General features: G+C 36.9%; 1 protein-coding gene across 7 annotated transcripts in view; it reads right to left on the reverse strand.

Annotated features, from left to right (window-relative positions):
* Window positions 1-17789, reverse strand: part of CLIP4 (CAP-Gly domain containing linker protein family member 4) — a 75957-nt gene that overhangs the window by 41686 nt on the left and 16482 nt on the right. For all 7 annotated transcript variants that reach the window (XM_027113482.1, XM_027113479.1, XM_027113481.1 and 4 more), the window contains exons 2-7: window positions 15570-15717; window positions 7619-7758; window positions 6760-6853; window positions 5517-5678; window positions 3674-3792; window positions 444-680 (exon numbers count right to left, since the gene is read on the reverse strand). In XM_027113482.1, the coding sequence (XP_026969283.1) occupies window positions 444-680; window positions 3674-3792; window positions 5517-5678; window positions 6760-6853; window positions 7619-7758; window positions 15570-15702 (885 nt within the window). In that variant the 5' untranslated portion in view covers window positions 15703-15717. The remainder of the gene's footprint in view (window positions 1-443; window positions 681-3673; window positions 3793-5516; window positions 5679-6759; window positions 6854-7618; window positions 7759-15569; window positions 15718-17789) is intronic.

Genomic DNA, 17789 nt, shown 5'->3' on the forward strand with positions numbered 1-17789 from the left:
TTACCAGGTTGAAATCATATCTAAGATTTCCCTGTTTGTGGGATCAAGAAGCCAAACACCCAGGAACAGTGAGGGTCACCTTTGCTCCGTTTCTGTGCAGTAGTAGCTGAGGGAGAATCACTACTGAGGAGGGGTGCGAGCGGGGAGCTGCAAGGGAAAACCTGCAGGCTGGATGCCTCTAAATTCACGCGGCAGCTCCACTACGCTCCACTTTCCTCCCATTCAAATAAAGATGTCTTCGTTATTCAGTGTGAATAGTTTATATTCTTAAATTATGCTTTATAGTAACCGTGCATCTAAGTTTCAAGTTTTCCATTAAGTATCCTTCTACCTACATATGGAACTTAAAAAAAAAAACAACTCAAAACCACACTGCACCCTTGGCACACAGGCCACATAATGACCTTGGACATCGCTTTAGAGACTGCAGCTACTGACTATACCTTCTGTCTTGCAATTACGACACGATCCCCCAGCTTCAGGCCAAGTGACGTCAGCATCACCTTGCTAGTAACACGGTCGTAACTTGGAAGCAAGGGCTTTGAGAGATCACATGACAGAGGCACCGCATCGAGCAGCATCTGCTTGATTTCTTTAGCAGTTGCCGCGGCATCGGCCATTTCTAAGGGCATTTCGACCGGGTCTGGGACAACGTCAGCAGGGATCTGTCCTTTGTCATTCTACAAACAAAGAGAAGAGAAATTTTTCAGTTCATATCTGCTCAGAGCTCTACACGGTCATATAAAAGTATTTTTGGAAAAAGTAAGTTAAATTCATCTATCATTTATTTATTCAAAAATATTTACTAAACTTCTACCACCTGCCAGACACCATTCTAAGTGCTAAAGGCACACAGTGAAGAAAACAAAAGCCCCGCCCTCAGAAAGCACACAGCCTGGTGAGAGGCAGAACATAATCACACACATAAAACGTATGGTGTATCGAAGGGTAAAAAGTGGCAGAGAGAACAAAGCAGGTTAAGGGGGACAGGGAACATGGGCACAGAGATGGCTATTCACACACAGGGGTCAGGGAGGGCCTCGCTGCTGAGAGGCACTGGCGCAGAGGTCCAGGGAGGTGAGGGAACACAGGGCAGCTCAGCTGGTGGGGACCGAGGTCCAGGCTCAGGGAAGAGCAGGAAGGCAGTCAGTGGGAAGCGAGCCTGGCTGCACAGGCTGGAGACAGAAGCCACAGGACTGCCTGGCTTCCCAACCCCAGACCCGAGACTCCCTCCCCTCCCCCAGAGCTGCCACCTTGGCTCTGTGACCTCGACCCATCCTGCCCACTCATGGAGTGACTCAGATTTTAAGAACAGAATCTATAGGTTTAATACTTCTAAAATCTGGGCTGGGATTTATCCTGCAGCAAGCAAAAATGGGCAGTCACGGGCCCACTAACATTTGCACAGTGTTTATATAAGCAAAATCCTATCATAGAAATTATCTCATTTGGTTATCACAGCAAGAAAAAGCTTGTGAATAAAACAGATAAAAATTTTTACCTGTTAAGAGTCTGGACTGTAGCAGAAGACACCAACAAGTAAGATATCACTACCATTTCCAGTTTGCCAATTAGGAAAATTAGGCAAGGAGAGATGAATGACTCGCTCAGCATCATCTCCATAATTACTGCAGGGATGACACTGCAGTCCATGTCCAGCACCCACTGGACTCTCAGCCCTTCTGCTGCTCTGTGCTGTCCTACCCTCAAACAAGTTCTCTTTCTTCTACGTTCCCTAACCAAAAACTCAGGCTTCATCAGAAAGATTCCAGACTGTAATCTCTTCTTAGTAAGATGAACCAAGATTCTTTTGCTCAGAAAACTTTTTCCCTTTCCTTCTCCTCTAATAATTATCTTCAAATGATCCATATGGATAAAAGTATGAGGCTTTTAGAACACATTTAGTTTGCAAGTGCCTCACATTTTTTATTTTAAAATTCAAGTCAGTTTCGTCCTAAGTAAAAACATGGTAGGAAGACATATTATCAAATTTCTGGGACAGTGATGAACTATTTTGATCCCCGATTTTTTTTTTTCAAAGAAAAAGTACAAAATGTAATGAAAATACCTATAGCGCTAATCGTACTCTTGAGAAAAAGACAGAGGGGAAAAAAACTTTTTTTAATCAACAAACCTGTCATGATAAGTTGTAAATAAGCTATATTTACAATGAATATTTACTTCAGATTTTTAAGTCCTCACCTTTCTAGAGTAAGTCACACAGTTCCATCAATTCCTATATAAAATAAAACTTCTGTTTAAAAAATACTAAATAATAATAAAGTAACAATGATATCATGTTAACAAAAGGCGGCTTGTTCATGATTAGCTATAGAATTCCATTTTCTTCTAAAGTAGTGGCTGTCAGGGTCTGATCCAAGGGCTACTGCTGACCCACATATTGACTGCTTTTTTTTTAAAGTATTAACCTCCAAAATTTGGTAATCTATTAATTCTTTGAGGCCTGAATTGGTAATTTACCTCAATGACACACTTCACTGCATCTTACTGGGTTCAAAATATTCTCTCCACTAATAGGGTCTTGTCAACAGTTGTACTAGCAAAAGCAAACACGTATCACCTTCACACTCCAGCCAAACTGAATTACCATCTCCTAGCCTTTGTGCACGCTACTCTCTCTGCCTAACATGCCTTTCTCAGCTTCCTCCTGTACCTGGTTAATTCTTAACTACGTTTAAGCACTCAACATCACTTTTGCCAGGACACACTACAGTAAAACTGACTGCTCTCTTGTCTGTCCTCCCCTCTAGACAATATTCTCTTTGAGGACAGAGACGTATTTGTTGTTGTATTCTCCCAGTGCCCAATAAACAAGAGGACCTGAAGGAAGGAGGGAGGGAAGGAGGAAGAAAGGGGTTGATTAAATAATTAACGGGGTTAAACAGAAAGAAAAGGGGCAAAGAAGTAGGGAGGGAAGGGAAAACAGGAAAGCAGAGAGGGAGCGAGGAAAAGAGGAAGGGAAGAGGCTTTTTCTAACATTGCCCACCCCTGCCCCTTCAAGAGAAGGCACAGACCCAATTAAGAATCCCTGCCAGAGCAAGTCACTGCTATCAATATAACAGAAAAGAACATTGAGAGCCACTTTTGGGAAGACAACAAAATACCAAATGATTTGAAGATTATGAAATTCAATCCTGTGTGTTAACTTTGTAAATGTATAACATTACCCTGAAAAAATACATGTCTCCTTTAAGTCGATTTTAAAGGTTTACTGCACTGTTAAATATGCATTTTTTAAATTGTCTGAAATAAAACTTCTTTCCAAAAGAATTTAAAATATGATTTAATACAGAAATATAACTTTAAAATATGCGCTTTTATTTAACAGCTAAGGTTTTATAAATATACCAAAAGCTTAAATGAAAGATATTTTTAAACTCAAAGATGATACTTTAAAGAGTATTTTACTTATCTGAATGCAAGTAAGGTTTATAGAGCTTATCAATATAAAAGGACTGAAATTCACTGCTATGCCTTAAATTTATTTGAGATAAAAGTTTATCACCATTACTCTTTACATGCAGCACAAAAATATAAATTATTTACCTATATAAGAGTTCTACAACAACATCCAGATTCAACTCTTTCCTGGGAGATAATGTTAGATGTTTTTATTCTTTTAATATTTTTCACTTTTAATTTAACCTCTTACCCTAAATGCAGGGTTTGCTCCATGCTCCAATAAGCATTTCACAGTACCTGCACACAGGTTATATGCAGCAATATGCAGAGCTGTTCCAAAATTAAAGTCACTGCAAGTGGCATCCACATCTGCAATTAGACATCGCAAGCATATTAACAAAATTTTCAAATTAAGCTAGTATAAGGTAAAAGGAGACAGGCTGGGTTTATTTGGGGGAGGAGGGGTATTAGCTATTTATGAGACTTAAACCAACCCGCTAAAAGGACGATTCTCACAATGGAACAAACTCTTCATATTACAACCTACTTAACTAATACTTTTCTTAGTACAATAAAATTTCACTAGCAAATGGACTGATATTAGCATGGGTTTTCCAACCATCACAAACTAAACTATATTTTAAAGCAATTAATGGCAATAATTCATATTTGTAAAAGTAACTATCTTAACACACTCTCTCATTAAACCTCTTGCATATTTGCCATGACAACTATAATGTAGTACGGTTTAGGTCAGGGACTAGCAAACTATGGCCATGGCCAAAATCAACTTACCATCTGTTTTTGTAAATAAAGTTTTATTAGAACACAGCCACATAGTCTCTGTGGCTACTTTCACACCACAACTGCAGAATCAAGTAGTTGCAACAGAGACCATGTGGTCCACAAAACCTAAAATATTTACTATCTGCCTCTTCACGGAAAAAAATAGTAGGTAAAACAATGGAGAATTCTCAAGACAGGAATAAATTAAAGAGTAATTAAACATATGCATCATGCTTACATACTGTATTCATTCACAATACTTTATTCAACAAATGAATTTGGACTTCACAATAAGAATGGGAATCTTGCAATTCTAAAAACATTTTAATAACTTTCAACAAATCATCACGATGCTATACAGCAAATACTCCAGATTTGGGGATCCCATTTTGACTGATTTTAGAATATGGGTTTAATATACCTCTGGTTCTGCCAATCCGACCTTAATCTAACTACAGCTCCACCATCCCACACCCTACCTACTATTGTAAACAAACTAAGACATGCTCAGGACACTCTCCTGAGCTATTAAAGACACTGTACTATCAAGAGAGGCTTTCTTCCTAACATCATTCAAAAAGTGAAGAAGTAAAAAGGTAAAGAGGAGATGGACAATTATACAAAGCAGAGGTTAGAAACAGACATTCTGGGAAATTTATCTATGCCATCTCTAAAACAAGTCTTCTACAAATGGAGAAAACACTGCATACAACTTTTAACTTAAAGTAATACTACTGCACTTGCCCTCATTTTTTTCTCAAAAGAAAACTGACCCCCTGAGAGGACCCAGAGAGAATGTCTAAATACAGGACTGTGATTTAGATATTATGATGTTCAATTTTAGGATAGCATCATTAAGACAGGAAGAAAAAAAAAATGAAAATCTATCCCTTAATGGAATCACAGAATTTCAGAACTGAATGCCACCTAAAATAAATATTCTTCATGATTTCAATGTTTAGCTCTGAAGGTTTTATTGCTCTATTTCTGGCTACACAAGTAAGACAAAAGAAGTATACATAGATTCAATTACACTTTATAAAATCCATGTTATACTGGGGGACTTGAAGAGATATAAAAGGCCAGAGAACACTTTATTTTGTTTCTCTTTGTACTAAGTCTTCTGTGAAAGGATAGTAACTAATCTTCAATAAAGAAAAGTTAAACTGTTTCTGAAAAATAAAATGGGATTGGAGGTCACATGGAACAAGATGGATTAGAAGTAAAAGTATCTTTGAATTATAATTTTTATGCCACTAATAAAGTATTCAATTAATAACATCTAATGGAGATCTTACAGTACTTGCCTTTTGGTTTAGATGTCTTCAAAATCACTCTTATAAGTTCAGGGACATCAAAATAAGCAGCATAATGCAAAGCATTCATATTTGTCCAGCGACTCCGCAAACTAACATCTGCTCCCAGATCGATAAGTTGAGTTGCAAACTTTACAGCTGTATCAACATCACCTAGAGAAGGTTTTCTAAATTATTTTTCTTCAGTACAAATTCCAGTGGATGGCCATCTACTACCTCATCTAAAAAGCCAATGCAAACAGCGTACTGAATATACACTTACAACTCAAAAAATGTAACAAGGAATTTATTCCAGGAAAATAATCAAACCCAAGGGCAGATAAAACACTTGGCTGTAAAGATGTTCATCACAGCACTTTTTATTAAGAATAAAATTTTGAAACAACCTAAAAGTACAATAATAAGATACTGGTTAAATAAATTATGAGACATCCATATAATGCAATACTACAGAGCCATTAAAACCAGGGCTACACAGAGTGCACTCTGTGGACCGCTGACGGTCCCAAACTGTAATTCATACTTTTTATAACTCTTTTCTTTTTCCCTATGTAATCATTTCTTCTGAATAAATTAACTAAAATATAATTTTAGGCTTTTGAAAAATACTTGGGCTTGTATTTTGTCTTTATCTCATTTTTCTATTACAAACTCATTTTTATTTTATTTTACAAAAGTATCACTCCATGATGGATTAGAGAAAAAAAAAAAAAAGTCCTTCACTATCAAGTTTAAGAAGCACTGTATCAGACTATTGAAACAGGGAGAGATGTTCACAGTATATAATTAAGTAAGAGGCAGGTGTAAAAAATAGTAAAGAACAGGCGAATATCAATTTTGGAAACTATGCACATATGTTATGTATGTAGGAACAGACCTTAGACAGACCTAAAGACCAGGTCTGTAGGATTGGGACTGCCTGGAAAACAGAGCATGGATTGTCAAACCTTGCCATAAACTCCAGGTGTTACCAGTTACTCTCACCTAGCAAACAGGCTGGTATGAAGCCTGTTCCAGAAAAGTTGGGAGGTACCAGGAGATTATAAAGACTCCCTTGAGAAAAGGGAGGAAAGGCAACAAGGTGTGTGGAAGACCTAACTGAATCCTCGCCTATTCAGGGAATATTATTATCATCAGCCAGGTGCCCTCCCAGGGACTCTGGTTGGCATAAACACAGTTATACAAGCACAAATACAGATGTCTTAAGCCATTAACAGATTCACCACACACTTACCAATACCATGAGCTCCAGATTTGCAAGTATAATGTAAAAGAGTCATATCTGTCAATCCATCTCTGTCATTCACGTTGCAACCTCTCTTAAGAATCTGAGGAAACCAAGGAAGATATTATTACAACATAAAGTCTACTGATTTCAAACCAATGCTGGGAAACCAAGTTAGTCTATCTTATTAAATTAGTTCTCAGTAAAATGAGTAGACAGAACTGGCTTCTCTTAAGCATAAATTTTAAGTCTGTACCCTACAACAAAAATGAAAACTGAACTTGTCACCAGATGGAAGGAAATTCTTAAAGAGTATTCCAAAGTAATTTGGCACCCCAATATGTTCCTTAACTTCTCAAAGGACAAGCAAATTTCCTTTCTAATGGGAGTAATGGTATTTTAAAAAGTATAAGCTCCCTCTTCTTACAACGTGACAGTATGCTGGTCAAGGAACCCAGCACTATTCTTTTATCCCTCTTTCAAAAAATCAAATATTTTTAAAAATTATATTTAAGCCTAGATCTTTACCAAGCCACCCCAAAGTATAGATAAATGTGACAGTAATCAAATCACCTCATGAAAGTATATTTTTAAATTTACAAAATCAACTTGTACAAAGGAAGAAGGCTCCCTCTGCTCCCACCAAGAGTCAGATGTCAGAACTCCAGATGCAAGGGCGTGAGGAGCATGAGGGAATAATGGAAAGAACGTACTAACTCACTGCTCCATGAAAACCTATGAAGAACAAGCATCAGCATCTTTAAAAGGTTTCCCCTTTATCACCACCTTTCCATTCAGATGGGGGAAAAAAATCTATACAATTAACAATCCTAACAATACAAGACTTAACAACGTTAGAATTCCTTACCTCATTTCCAATAACGTCAATATTTTGCTGGACCTGAGGAACCCACTGTCTTAAAATGGCAAATAATTCTGATACAGAAGTTTTGGGATCGAAGAGAATTTCCTGGCATGATGTATCATTAGGATCAAAGAAAGAAAACTCTGTTTGAAATTTAAAAGGTGTAAGTTAAATTTGTTAAAATTTCAAAATAAATACATTGAAAATAATAAACAAGACCAGGACTCAAATGACACAAAATATTTTTAGGTGCAGAAAAAGTAGATTTACCTTAAGCAATTCTCAAAACCAAAGTCAGGACCACCAAAAATTATGAGGCATTTCTGAACTGCTATGAGAATGCAGTCACATTCATCACACTACATCTTATCACAAATGAAACAAAAATCTGAGCGTACTGATCTTAAACGCTGAAGTTTCCAAGAACTTCTTCTAAAGCACAGAAAATCTGTCAAATTTTATAGGTATCTTCACCTCTCAAAACATAAACATGTCATGAACAGCAGATCCACATCCATGATTAAAACATACATAATAGAAAGAAATATGCCAAAATCTCAACAGTGTACTAGAACAATGTGTAATTTTAAGTATTCTTTTTACTTCTCTGTTTTCCTTATTTTCTATAATAAACAGGCATTACTTTGAAGCCTTGGGACAGAGTGATTGGGTTATTTTGTAGTGTGTATCAGTAAAGACATGGAATACTAGACACAATTGAACATGATTTTTAAATCTTTTAAAACTTCCTTAAGATTCAGAGAGAACAGATCATCCTATGGCTAGAGAATAAAAGAGAATAGAAGAAAATCAGATTCTACTATCTTGAACAATCTATAAGAAGGTAGGGAATCTAAAAAACCAGAAGCATCTAAAGAAGAGAAGCATTAGAGAAGCAGTATTTGCTGAGTGCTTACAATTTACCAAACACCTTACAAATCTTCCCAGACACCTTACCTGACAGGTATTATTATTCTCATTTTGCAGATAAGGAAACCAAAGCTCAGACTAAATAACACCTGCTCAAACTCACACAGCTAGTAAGTGGCAGATTTGGGGTAGAAAATCAGGTCTGCCTCCAAAGTCTATCTTCTTTCCTCTATTATGCTGTCTCCTCAAGAGAATTCACTATTGAGCTCAGATTTTAACAGCATATGTGAGTAGCAGGATTTGTGCGGCTTTTTTATTTTCTTCTTTGTGTCTTTATTGATTTTCCAAAATTATACTATGTACACACTGGTCTTACTTTTAGAATCAGGGTAACTTAACGATGAAAGGAGAAGCACAAAACCAAGGACGTGTATAAAAGTAGAGCAGTCCGGGCTTCCCTGGTGGCGCAGTGGTTGAGAGTCCGCCTGCCGATGCAGGGGACGCGGGTTCGTGCCCCAGTCCGGGAAGATCCCACATGCCGTGGAGCTGCTAGGCCCGTGAGCCATGGCTGCTGAGCCTGCACATCCGGAGCCTGTGCTGCACAACGGGAGAGGCCACAAAAGTGAGAGGCCCGCATACCGCAAAAAAAAAAAAAAAAAAAAAGTAGAGCAGTCCATCAGAAGAGAATTAGAAAGACTAAAACTAAAAGCATGTACTATTCAAAATCTCAGAGAACAAAATGGTCCTCTACAAACAGAAGAGTCAGAAGAGAATCAGTATGCAACACAGATACCAATTTCTCAAAGATTTGCGTGTGTTTCCTATAAATAGCAGTTTACTGGAATTTTTTTTTTTTGGTCTAATTGATTCAGCCATTCAATAAATATGTATGGATCAGTGACTTTTCTAGGCATTGGGCATTTCTAGTAGAGAAATTCCTAAATATATACCTAAACAGACTCTTCTGCATGTGTCTACAGAAGACAGGTACAGGAATGCTTATTCTAGCATTGGTTATAATAGCAAAATAACTGGGAAACTGAAACATCTCTCCATAGAGGATGTATAGAAAGTGGTATATCCATAGGATGGATTCGATGCTTTCTTACAACTAAATAAATGAACGATATCTACATTATGAATTGATTAAGGACAGGTCTCAAAAAAACATAATGATCAATAAAATAAGTTGAAGAATAATATACAACATCTATCGTTTCCATAAAATTACAAATACACAAAACAATCCTATATACTGTTTATGGATGCTCATATATGTAGTAAATGTATAATTAAATGGTCTGCAATCTTCACACTAAATATAAGATGGTGGCTGCCTCTGGGGAGCAAGGAAAATGGAACCAGAAAGGAAAATGGAGGGAATTTCAACTTTAAGGTTTTAATTCTTATAATTGAAAAACAGGAGCTAAAGGAAATAAGATACTATGCTAATAATTATTCTTTCTGATGGTGGATATGTGTGACACATGTTTGCTATCACTATATTTTCTGCATTTTTAAATGACTTCCCATTTTTAAAAAATGAAACACAGTGGAAAAAGAACATAATAACAATAAAAGTGTCAATAAATGTGTAAGGCTTATTTAAAGAAAACTGAAGTGGTGGGTGACTTAAATGGAGAGATACATCATGTTCCTGGGCTGGAAGATAAAATATTTAAGGCTGTCAATTTTCCCAACAACAATTATTTTAAATAATTTCAATTTTAATCAATCAATATTTCACCAAGATTTATTTGTGGGAGGAGACAGACAAAATTATTCTACTGCTCATCTGTGCCAGAGCTTCTCAAACATTAACGTAGATAGGAATCACCTAGGGATCTTGTTAGGATGTAGATTCCAATCCAGTAAGTCTCAGGTGGGGGCAGGGACTGCATTCTAACAAGCTCCCAGTGATGCCAATGCCACTAGACTAAGTACTACGTGATGAGAAGCAAATATCTAGACAGTAAATGTAGGAGAAATGAGCAAGAACATTTTAACTAAGAAGAATAATGATCAGAGTAGGGGGTAGGGGACACTAGCCTAATAAATACTAAAGCATATAATAATGCTTCTGTAATTATATACTGAGATAATGACAAACAGCAGACAGCTCATTTAAATACTAATGATAATATGTTATAAAGTGTCTAATAGGTGCCAGGAACTGTTCTATGCACTTTACATATATTACCTAATTTAATCTTCATGACAGCCATATGAGGTAGGTACTTTTTTTTTTTTTGATGTAGGTACTATTATTGTTCTCATTTTATCAAAGAAAAAACAAAGGAATACAGAAAGTAAGCCATTTGCCCAAGATCACACAACTGTGAAGTGTGTGAACCTGTTGAGTCAGGATCCTCAATCCTGTTGAGTCAGGATTGACCTATAATCCAAACTCACCTATAATCTTAAACTCTAAGCTATACTACATATTAACAAATCTAACTACACCCAAATTTTAAGCTTCCACACAGAAAAAAAAAAAAAAAAAGTTTTAATCAAAAGAAAGGAGGTGAAGGGTAGATGGGAAGGATACCCCACCAAGTCAAGATGGAATAACAGGGACCATATGTGTTCTTATTTCTGAAACAACCAAAAAACAACAACAACAAAGGAAAGAGATGAAATGAGGTTTCCAAGACACTGGACATCAGTTAATGAAAGACACAATCCCTAAGAGACAGGATACAAACAAGGGAGTCTCACAACTGCCCCCATGTCTCTGCCCTGAGACTTTCCAGATTTCAGCAGAGAGAGAGGGAAACCAAGAAAAAGCCCAGCAGACTCCTTGAGTTGCGGAGACAAAGCTGAGAGCTCAAGGAAATAAGGCAGCTAGAGTTCACAGGGCAGTGTATCAGACAGGAGAGAGATACAAAGCAAGAGAACCCCAAAGATCTGAAGGGAGTCCCCCTTGAGTATTTAATATATGCTTGTGAGGAAAAACCTGAGGTAAGGGAAAGAACCATCCAAAAGAATTAGAGGGATTAGTGCCCAGTGATCATACAGAGCCTAGAACTGTGCTTGTTCCCACTAAAAAGAGTGAGAAAAAAATTCATCAGGCTTTGGGTAGAGTACTCAGTAGTGAGGAGTAATTAGCCCCAGATTAGCACTGCTCCAGAACCACCTAACAAATCATAAAGGCAAGATCTGAAAAGGTCAAACACTTTCCAAGTAATTTAACTGCATCCCAGAACAAAGCTCAGGAATATTTACAGAAACAGAAAAATATCCAGCACCCAGCAGGTAAAATTCACAATGTCTGGCATCCAATCAAAGACTACCAGGCCTGCAAAGGGAAAAACGTGACCCATAATCAGGGGAATAGTCGATCAAAACAGATCTAGAGTTGACACAAATATTATAATTAACAGAAAAGGACATTAAAACAGCCATTATAACTGTATTCCAAATGTTCAAAAGGTTAAACAGACCCAAATCAAACTTTAGTGATGAAAACTACATCTGAGATGAAAACTACACTGGATGAGATCATCAGCTGATTAGACACTGCAGAAGAAATGATTAATGAACCTGAAGACAGAGCAATAGAAACTACCCAAAATGAAATACAAAGAGAAAAAGAGTTCTTGAAATATGAAAAAAAGGCATCAGTGAGCTGTGGGAAAACTTCAAGTGGTCTAATATTTGTGTAACTGGAGTGTCTGAAAAGGAGGAGGGGCAGAAAAAGTATTTGAAGAAATAATGATTATCCAAACTTGATGAAAATTGAAACCTACAGACCCAAGAAGCTTAACAGTCCCCAAGCATAAGAACATAAAGAAAATTACACCAGGGCACATCACAGTAAAATTACTCAAAACCTATGATAAACAGAAAATCTTAAAAGCAGTCAGGAAAAAAAGATCATTACATACAGAGAAACAAAAATGACAGCAGATTTCCCATCAAGACAAGTGGGAACACAGTGAAGCAACATCTTTAAGCACTGAAAGAAAAAACTATCAACCTAGAATTCTATACCTAACAAATATATTTTTCAAAAGAGACGATGACATAAAGATGTTTTCAGACATATAAAAGCTGAAAGGATTCCTCACCAGCAGATATGCACTGCAAGAAACATTAAAGGAAGCCCTTCAGGCAGAAGGAATGTGGCATCAGATGAAAATCTGGTCTGCACAAAGGAATGAATAACACTAGAAATGGTAACTATGTGGGTAAATAGATTTTTTTGTTATTATTATTGCTTAAATCTCTTTAAGAGATAACTTCACTGTTTATGTAAAACTAATAACAATACACTTGGGGACTTTTAATACATGTAAACTGACTCTGAAGGCATTCAAAGCAAAATTGAGTCCAAAAATCTTTGTAGTCTTGCAGGGTAACCACCTTGAGGGTCAACACTGAGCTGAATGACTAAGCTCTGGTTTGTGTGGGTTGGTTTCTTTTTCTTTGTTTCTTGATTTTAATCTCAGTCTCAGTCTCACATTCAATGGCTCCCATTACATTTAGGATAAAATACAAATTCCCTACCAAACGATCCTGCCTGGTCTGGCCCCTGCCTTTTCCTCTCCAACTTCATCTCCTGCCATTCTGCCCTTCAACCACTTTGCTTCTCAGCCTCAAAGGCCTTCCACTATTTCTTAGGACACACCAAAGTTTTTTCCCCGACTCTGTGCCTTTGATTTCCTATCCTTCTGCCTGGAACACTTCTCTCCAGGCTCTTCTCTCAACCAGCTGCTTCTGATTCTCCAGATGACCAGCCCATCTAAAACAGCCTCTCTGCTCCATTATCCTCTGCCGCAGCACCCTGTTGCTTTTCTCCACAGAATTCATTATAATCTATAATATTTATGATTTGTTTCTTCATTTGTTTGTTTATTGTCTGTTTTCCCTCCTAGAATGTCGGTCTTGGTCACCGTGCTATCCCCAGCATCTAGGACAGTACCTAGCATATAACAGGCCCTCAACAAATACTTACTCAATAAATACAACCCTGGATGCCACATTTTAAGGAGACACTGCCTGACTACAGCATACTAAGAAGAAAACAACTAGAGTGAAAAAGGTCTAGAAATCCTGACAATGAGAGACTGGTGAAGGAACCAGAAATGTGTAGTCTAAAGAAGTACAGACTTAATTTAAAATGTCCAAATTATCTTCAAATATTTGAAGGTCATCATATGTTTTTGTGATGTAGTTAGTTAAAACACATCATATGTGTTTGTTCTACATATCAAACCAGTTAGCCGAAGTTTCAAGGAGACATACTTTGAGTCCATATACAAAAACAATTTTCTCACAACTAAAATTTTAACAATGAAATGGACTATTTCATTAGTTTCCCACTATTGACAATATCCAAGCAGCTGAATGGTTATCTATCAGAGAACCTGAAAACATAATTTCTATACTGGGAAATGAGTAGGGAAAGCTGAACTATAGGTCCATTCAGATTCTAAGAATCTACCGTTCTAAGAATACAGGCAATTTTTAATTTCACTTATACAAAGGGAACAATATCCATTATCACCTTTCATCCAATGTATTTATTCAACAAACACTGAACAACTAATATCAACAAATGACTACATTAGCCCAATGAGATAAACAAAAACAAAACATGATTCTACTCCATCCAAAGAGCTATAGTCTGGGAAAGGAAATAAGACAGTTATGACTCAAGACAGAATGAGGGAAGTGTCATTAGCAAGGTACAAAGTGCTTTTCAAGGTTGTTCCCACATAACTGATTTTGTTGTATCTGAAAATCAATATCCAGTCAATTTTTGTAAACACTGCAAATAACTCCCAAGATCTAGTAGGCACAGGTTTTACGTAACACCTTTGATGACTGCAAGGCAAGCTGCTATAGAATCTGAACATATAAAATAGCATACCTGGAGATGAGTAGTTATTAGAATGGATATGACTAAAAAGACAAATTCACAATCCAATCATTTTATATTCACTAATATTTAAAAATTGCATTATCTCTACCTCCAAAGACAATTTGAAATGGTGGCCCAATATTTTACTTGAAAAACTCTAACTAAATTAGAAATGTAACACATCCATCAAGTTTACCTCCTGGTTTTCTTTTATTCCTTTATCAACTACCTGATAAAATAGGGTCCGGGGGAAATAAGTCTAAATAGATAGAAAACTAGAATACTCCTAAATTTACATTTTACAAAGAATATTTAAATGAACCAATTTAAATATGAATTAATCTCATGCCATGTTCCAGGGAAAGGTCTCACCCTCTCTAAGTACAGGGCTTTTATTGTTTTGTTTTACTATACTTTGTGTATACACTGATAATTACAATGGGAGACAACTGAAACAGGATCCAAATTAGGCTTGCTTGTGTATTAAAACACATCACTTGTTGTTACATTGTCACCCAAGTTTGGATCATTTCAGCAGTGATTATTTGGTTTGTTAATTAGAATCCCAGTATTGCAGAGACAACAGGGCCCTTAAAGATGGCTAGTGCACTGTGCTTTTATGTCTTTTTTTTCTTTTTCAGTACATGGCTTTTTAAGCAAGTCAATATATTTAACCAAAATAAATACATCAATAGCAGAAGAATGCTAGATGTCTAAGCACCGCTGCATTCTAAAAAATAAAATCCTCTGAATCCACCATGGTGCTTAAAATGAACGTTTTTACATAATAAAAATGATGACAGCAGAAATAAAGCGTTTAGCTTAAGAGGCAGAAAAAGCAATAAGCAATTGTTATTTTTGAAAAAGGAAAATTTAGCAATTTTATGAAAACCACAACAAATGGTTTCAGGAAAAATTAGGAGTACAATAAGGGTGTAAGACAGGGCTTCCCTGGTGGCGCAGTGGTTGAGAGTCCGCCTGCCGATGCAGGGGACACGGGTTCATGCCCTGGTCTGGGAAGATCCCACATGCCACGGAGCGGCTGGGCCCGTGAGCCATGGCCGCTGAGCCTGCGCGTCCGGAGCCTGTGCTCCGCAACGGGAGAGGCCACAACAGTGAGAGGCCCGCGTACCACAAAATAAAATAAAATAATAAAAGGGTGTAAGACAGAAGTCAAGTCACCAGTTCACAGAAAATAAACACAGCAACTTAACGTACCACAGTCTGAAGGCATTGGTGCTGCAGAAATGGAAAAGATAACTGGTGTATCAGAACCTTGAAATAAAAATGGGTATCTTCCAATCAACGAACTTCCTTCTAATGGAAAATCCGGAAGGTCCTCTATGGTCATCTTCTAGAAAGCCACCTTTAATGAAAGGGGGGGGAAAAGCATATCTATTATATTTGTATGCAACTTAGAATAACTGCCTTCAGTCACAAAAAGCCTATTTTTTTAAAATATCTAATCTATTGACATTTTTAACTTCAACCTTCAAAAATCTATTTTAGAGAGAAAGGGAAAAATATTTCCTTTTAGCGAACTGTTGTTAAAGAATATACATTGCTTAACACTGTCTCTCAGGCACAGGTAATCTTTTTAGGCAAAGCTCGGGAGTAATAAAAAACTACTACTATATATTTCCTAATAATAGGTGAAAACATTTTTTAAACACTGAGCTACCCTAAATGGGTGATGTTCTCTTTACTCGCAGTAACAAACGAGATGTTATCCCTTGTAGGTGCATCTCTAACTTCTCATAGGATCTGACACAGGTTCTATCATCTGTCATCCAGTAGCTCATGCCACGTGCTCATCACATGAAAAAAATCTAGTTGAAAATGTGCTCATTATTTTCCAACATCCCAGAAACCTTTACTGAAAATTGACCATATCACTTGCACAAATCTAAATCTAGGAGCTTACCGACATGGTTTCACGTAACAATGCAGAGGATCTGTTTAGTTCGTCCCAGCAGAAGATGGAAGGCCGTGCCTTTTAAACCACATCATTTATACTACCTCTCTTTTCCAGGAAACATGAGCACTCAGAATAAATATGTCTAAATTAGACAGCTGCTGCACCCCAGCACACATATCAGAGATGACACAGAATGCAGAGAAAATGTTAGTAAAACTGAACTCTGAAGCTTAAAAACCTTCCAGTTTCTTTTGCACCAAATCTTTGCAGTCTGAAATATTACGGACCTCTATATCTGTTCAAAATATAAGCAGAAAACTATATTACAAAACTAAATAAAGGTGATTTTAGATTATTTCAGTAGAAAGAATAGAATAAGTAAAGATGGTTAACGGATAGCTTACTCTAGCAGATAATGCCATGCTAGATATTATTCAATGTGTGCTCTATTATACTTGGTAAACCAACTCTATGTCTATCACCTTTACCTATCATGCTTACCTACCATCACCACCCTGCTCCAAAGAAACAGTCACCTTTCTGAGCTAAGAGGTTTGTTTCCAATTAGATTCATATGTTTTCTGAATACCAGCAGAAACTGGTAAAGAGTAAGGCAATTTCTTTTTTCTCATAAGGTACATGTTTACATGGACATGGATATTATATATCAAATAACTTAATACAGTGTTACTATGTTAAAGGTATTCAAGGTTTCTTGGATGCTAAAATTACTCGCCACCCAATACTTTGAATCATTTTGACATTACCCTGGCCACATAAATAGGAAAAGTTGTTGCCATACAGCATGGTGAACTTCCTCAAATACTAACAATTTCAAAAAGTAGCGCCTACCACAAAGACAGCCCTCCTTCAATACTATAGCTTCTCAGTATTCAAAGTCAGTCAGGATTTCTACTTGTTGGCTTCTACAAATTACCTACCTGGCAGTAAATTTGAGCAAAATAGTCTATGCCGGGTATGAAGCATCCTTTAAAGTCAAGGACCAGAATTAAAATTTAATAAATATTAATATGTACAAGGCACTACACTATTCTAGATGTTTCAGAGAATACAAAAATGAGTAACAGATGGTCCATGCTTGTTAGGTAGCTTACAGTCTACTAGGGTGAATAAAATAGTACTAATAACTATAGACGATAAAACTGAGTGAAATATGTTCCATAACCTAAGTACAAGGAACATTTGTTATGGGAGTTCCTGAGAATCAGAAATGGTGCAGTGAAAAAAGCATCACTGAGATGAGTCCTGAAAGATGAGTAGGCAGAAATAGGGGCATAAATTTAAAAGGGGAGCCCATTAAAGGAATAGCAGGCTGGAACTCAGGCACATCTAGTAAGAGGAAAGGCTGTTGTGGTTTTTTAGGACTCTCCTCAGTAGTGCTTTCTATACCTGATCAAACACCAAACCACTTAATTCCATGAGCACTGGAAACGGTTGATTTTTTAAAAGGAGACTGTCCTGATTCAAGCTGTCTTAGGAAGGTTAATCTGACTACAATC

Source organism: Aethalodelphis obliquidens, unplaced genomic scaffold, assembly GCF_003676395.1.
Source record: "Aethalodelphis obliquidens isolate GAN/ISIS:26980383/991018 unplaced genomic scaffold, ASM367639v1 scaffold12, whole genome shotgun sequence".
Taxonomy (NCBI): domain Eukaryota; kingdom Metazoa; phylum Chordata; class Mammalia; order Artiodactyla; family Delphinidae; genus Aethalodelphis; species Aethalodelphis obliquidens.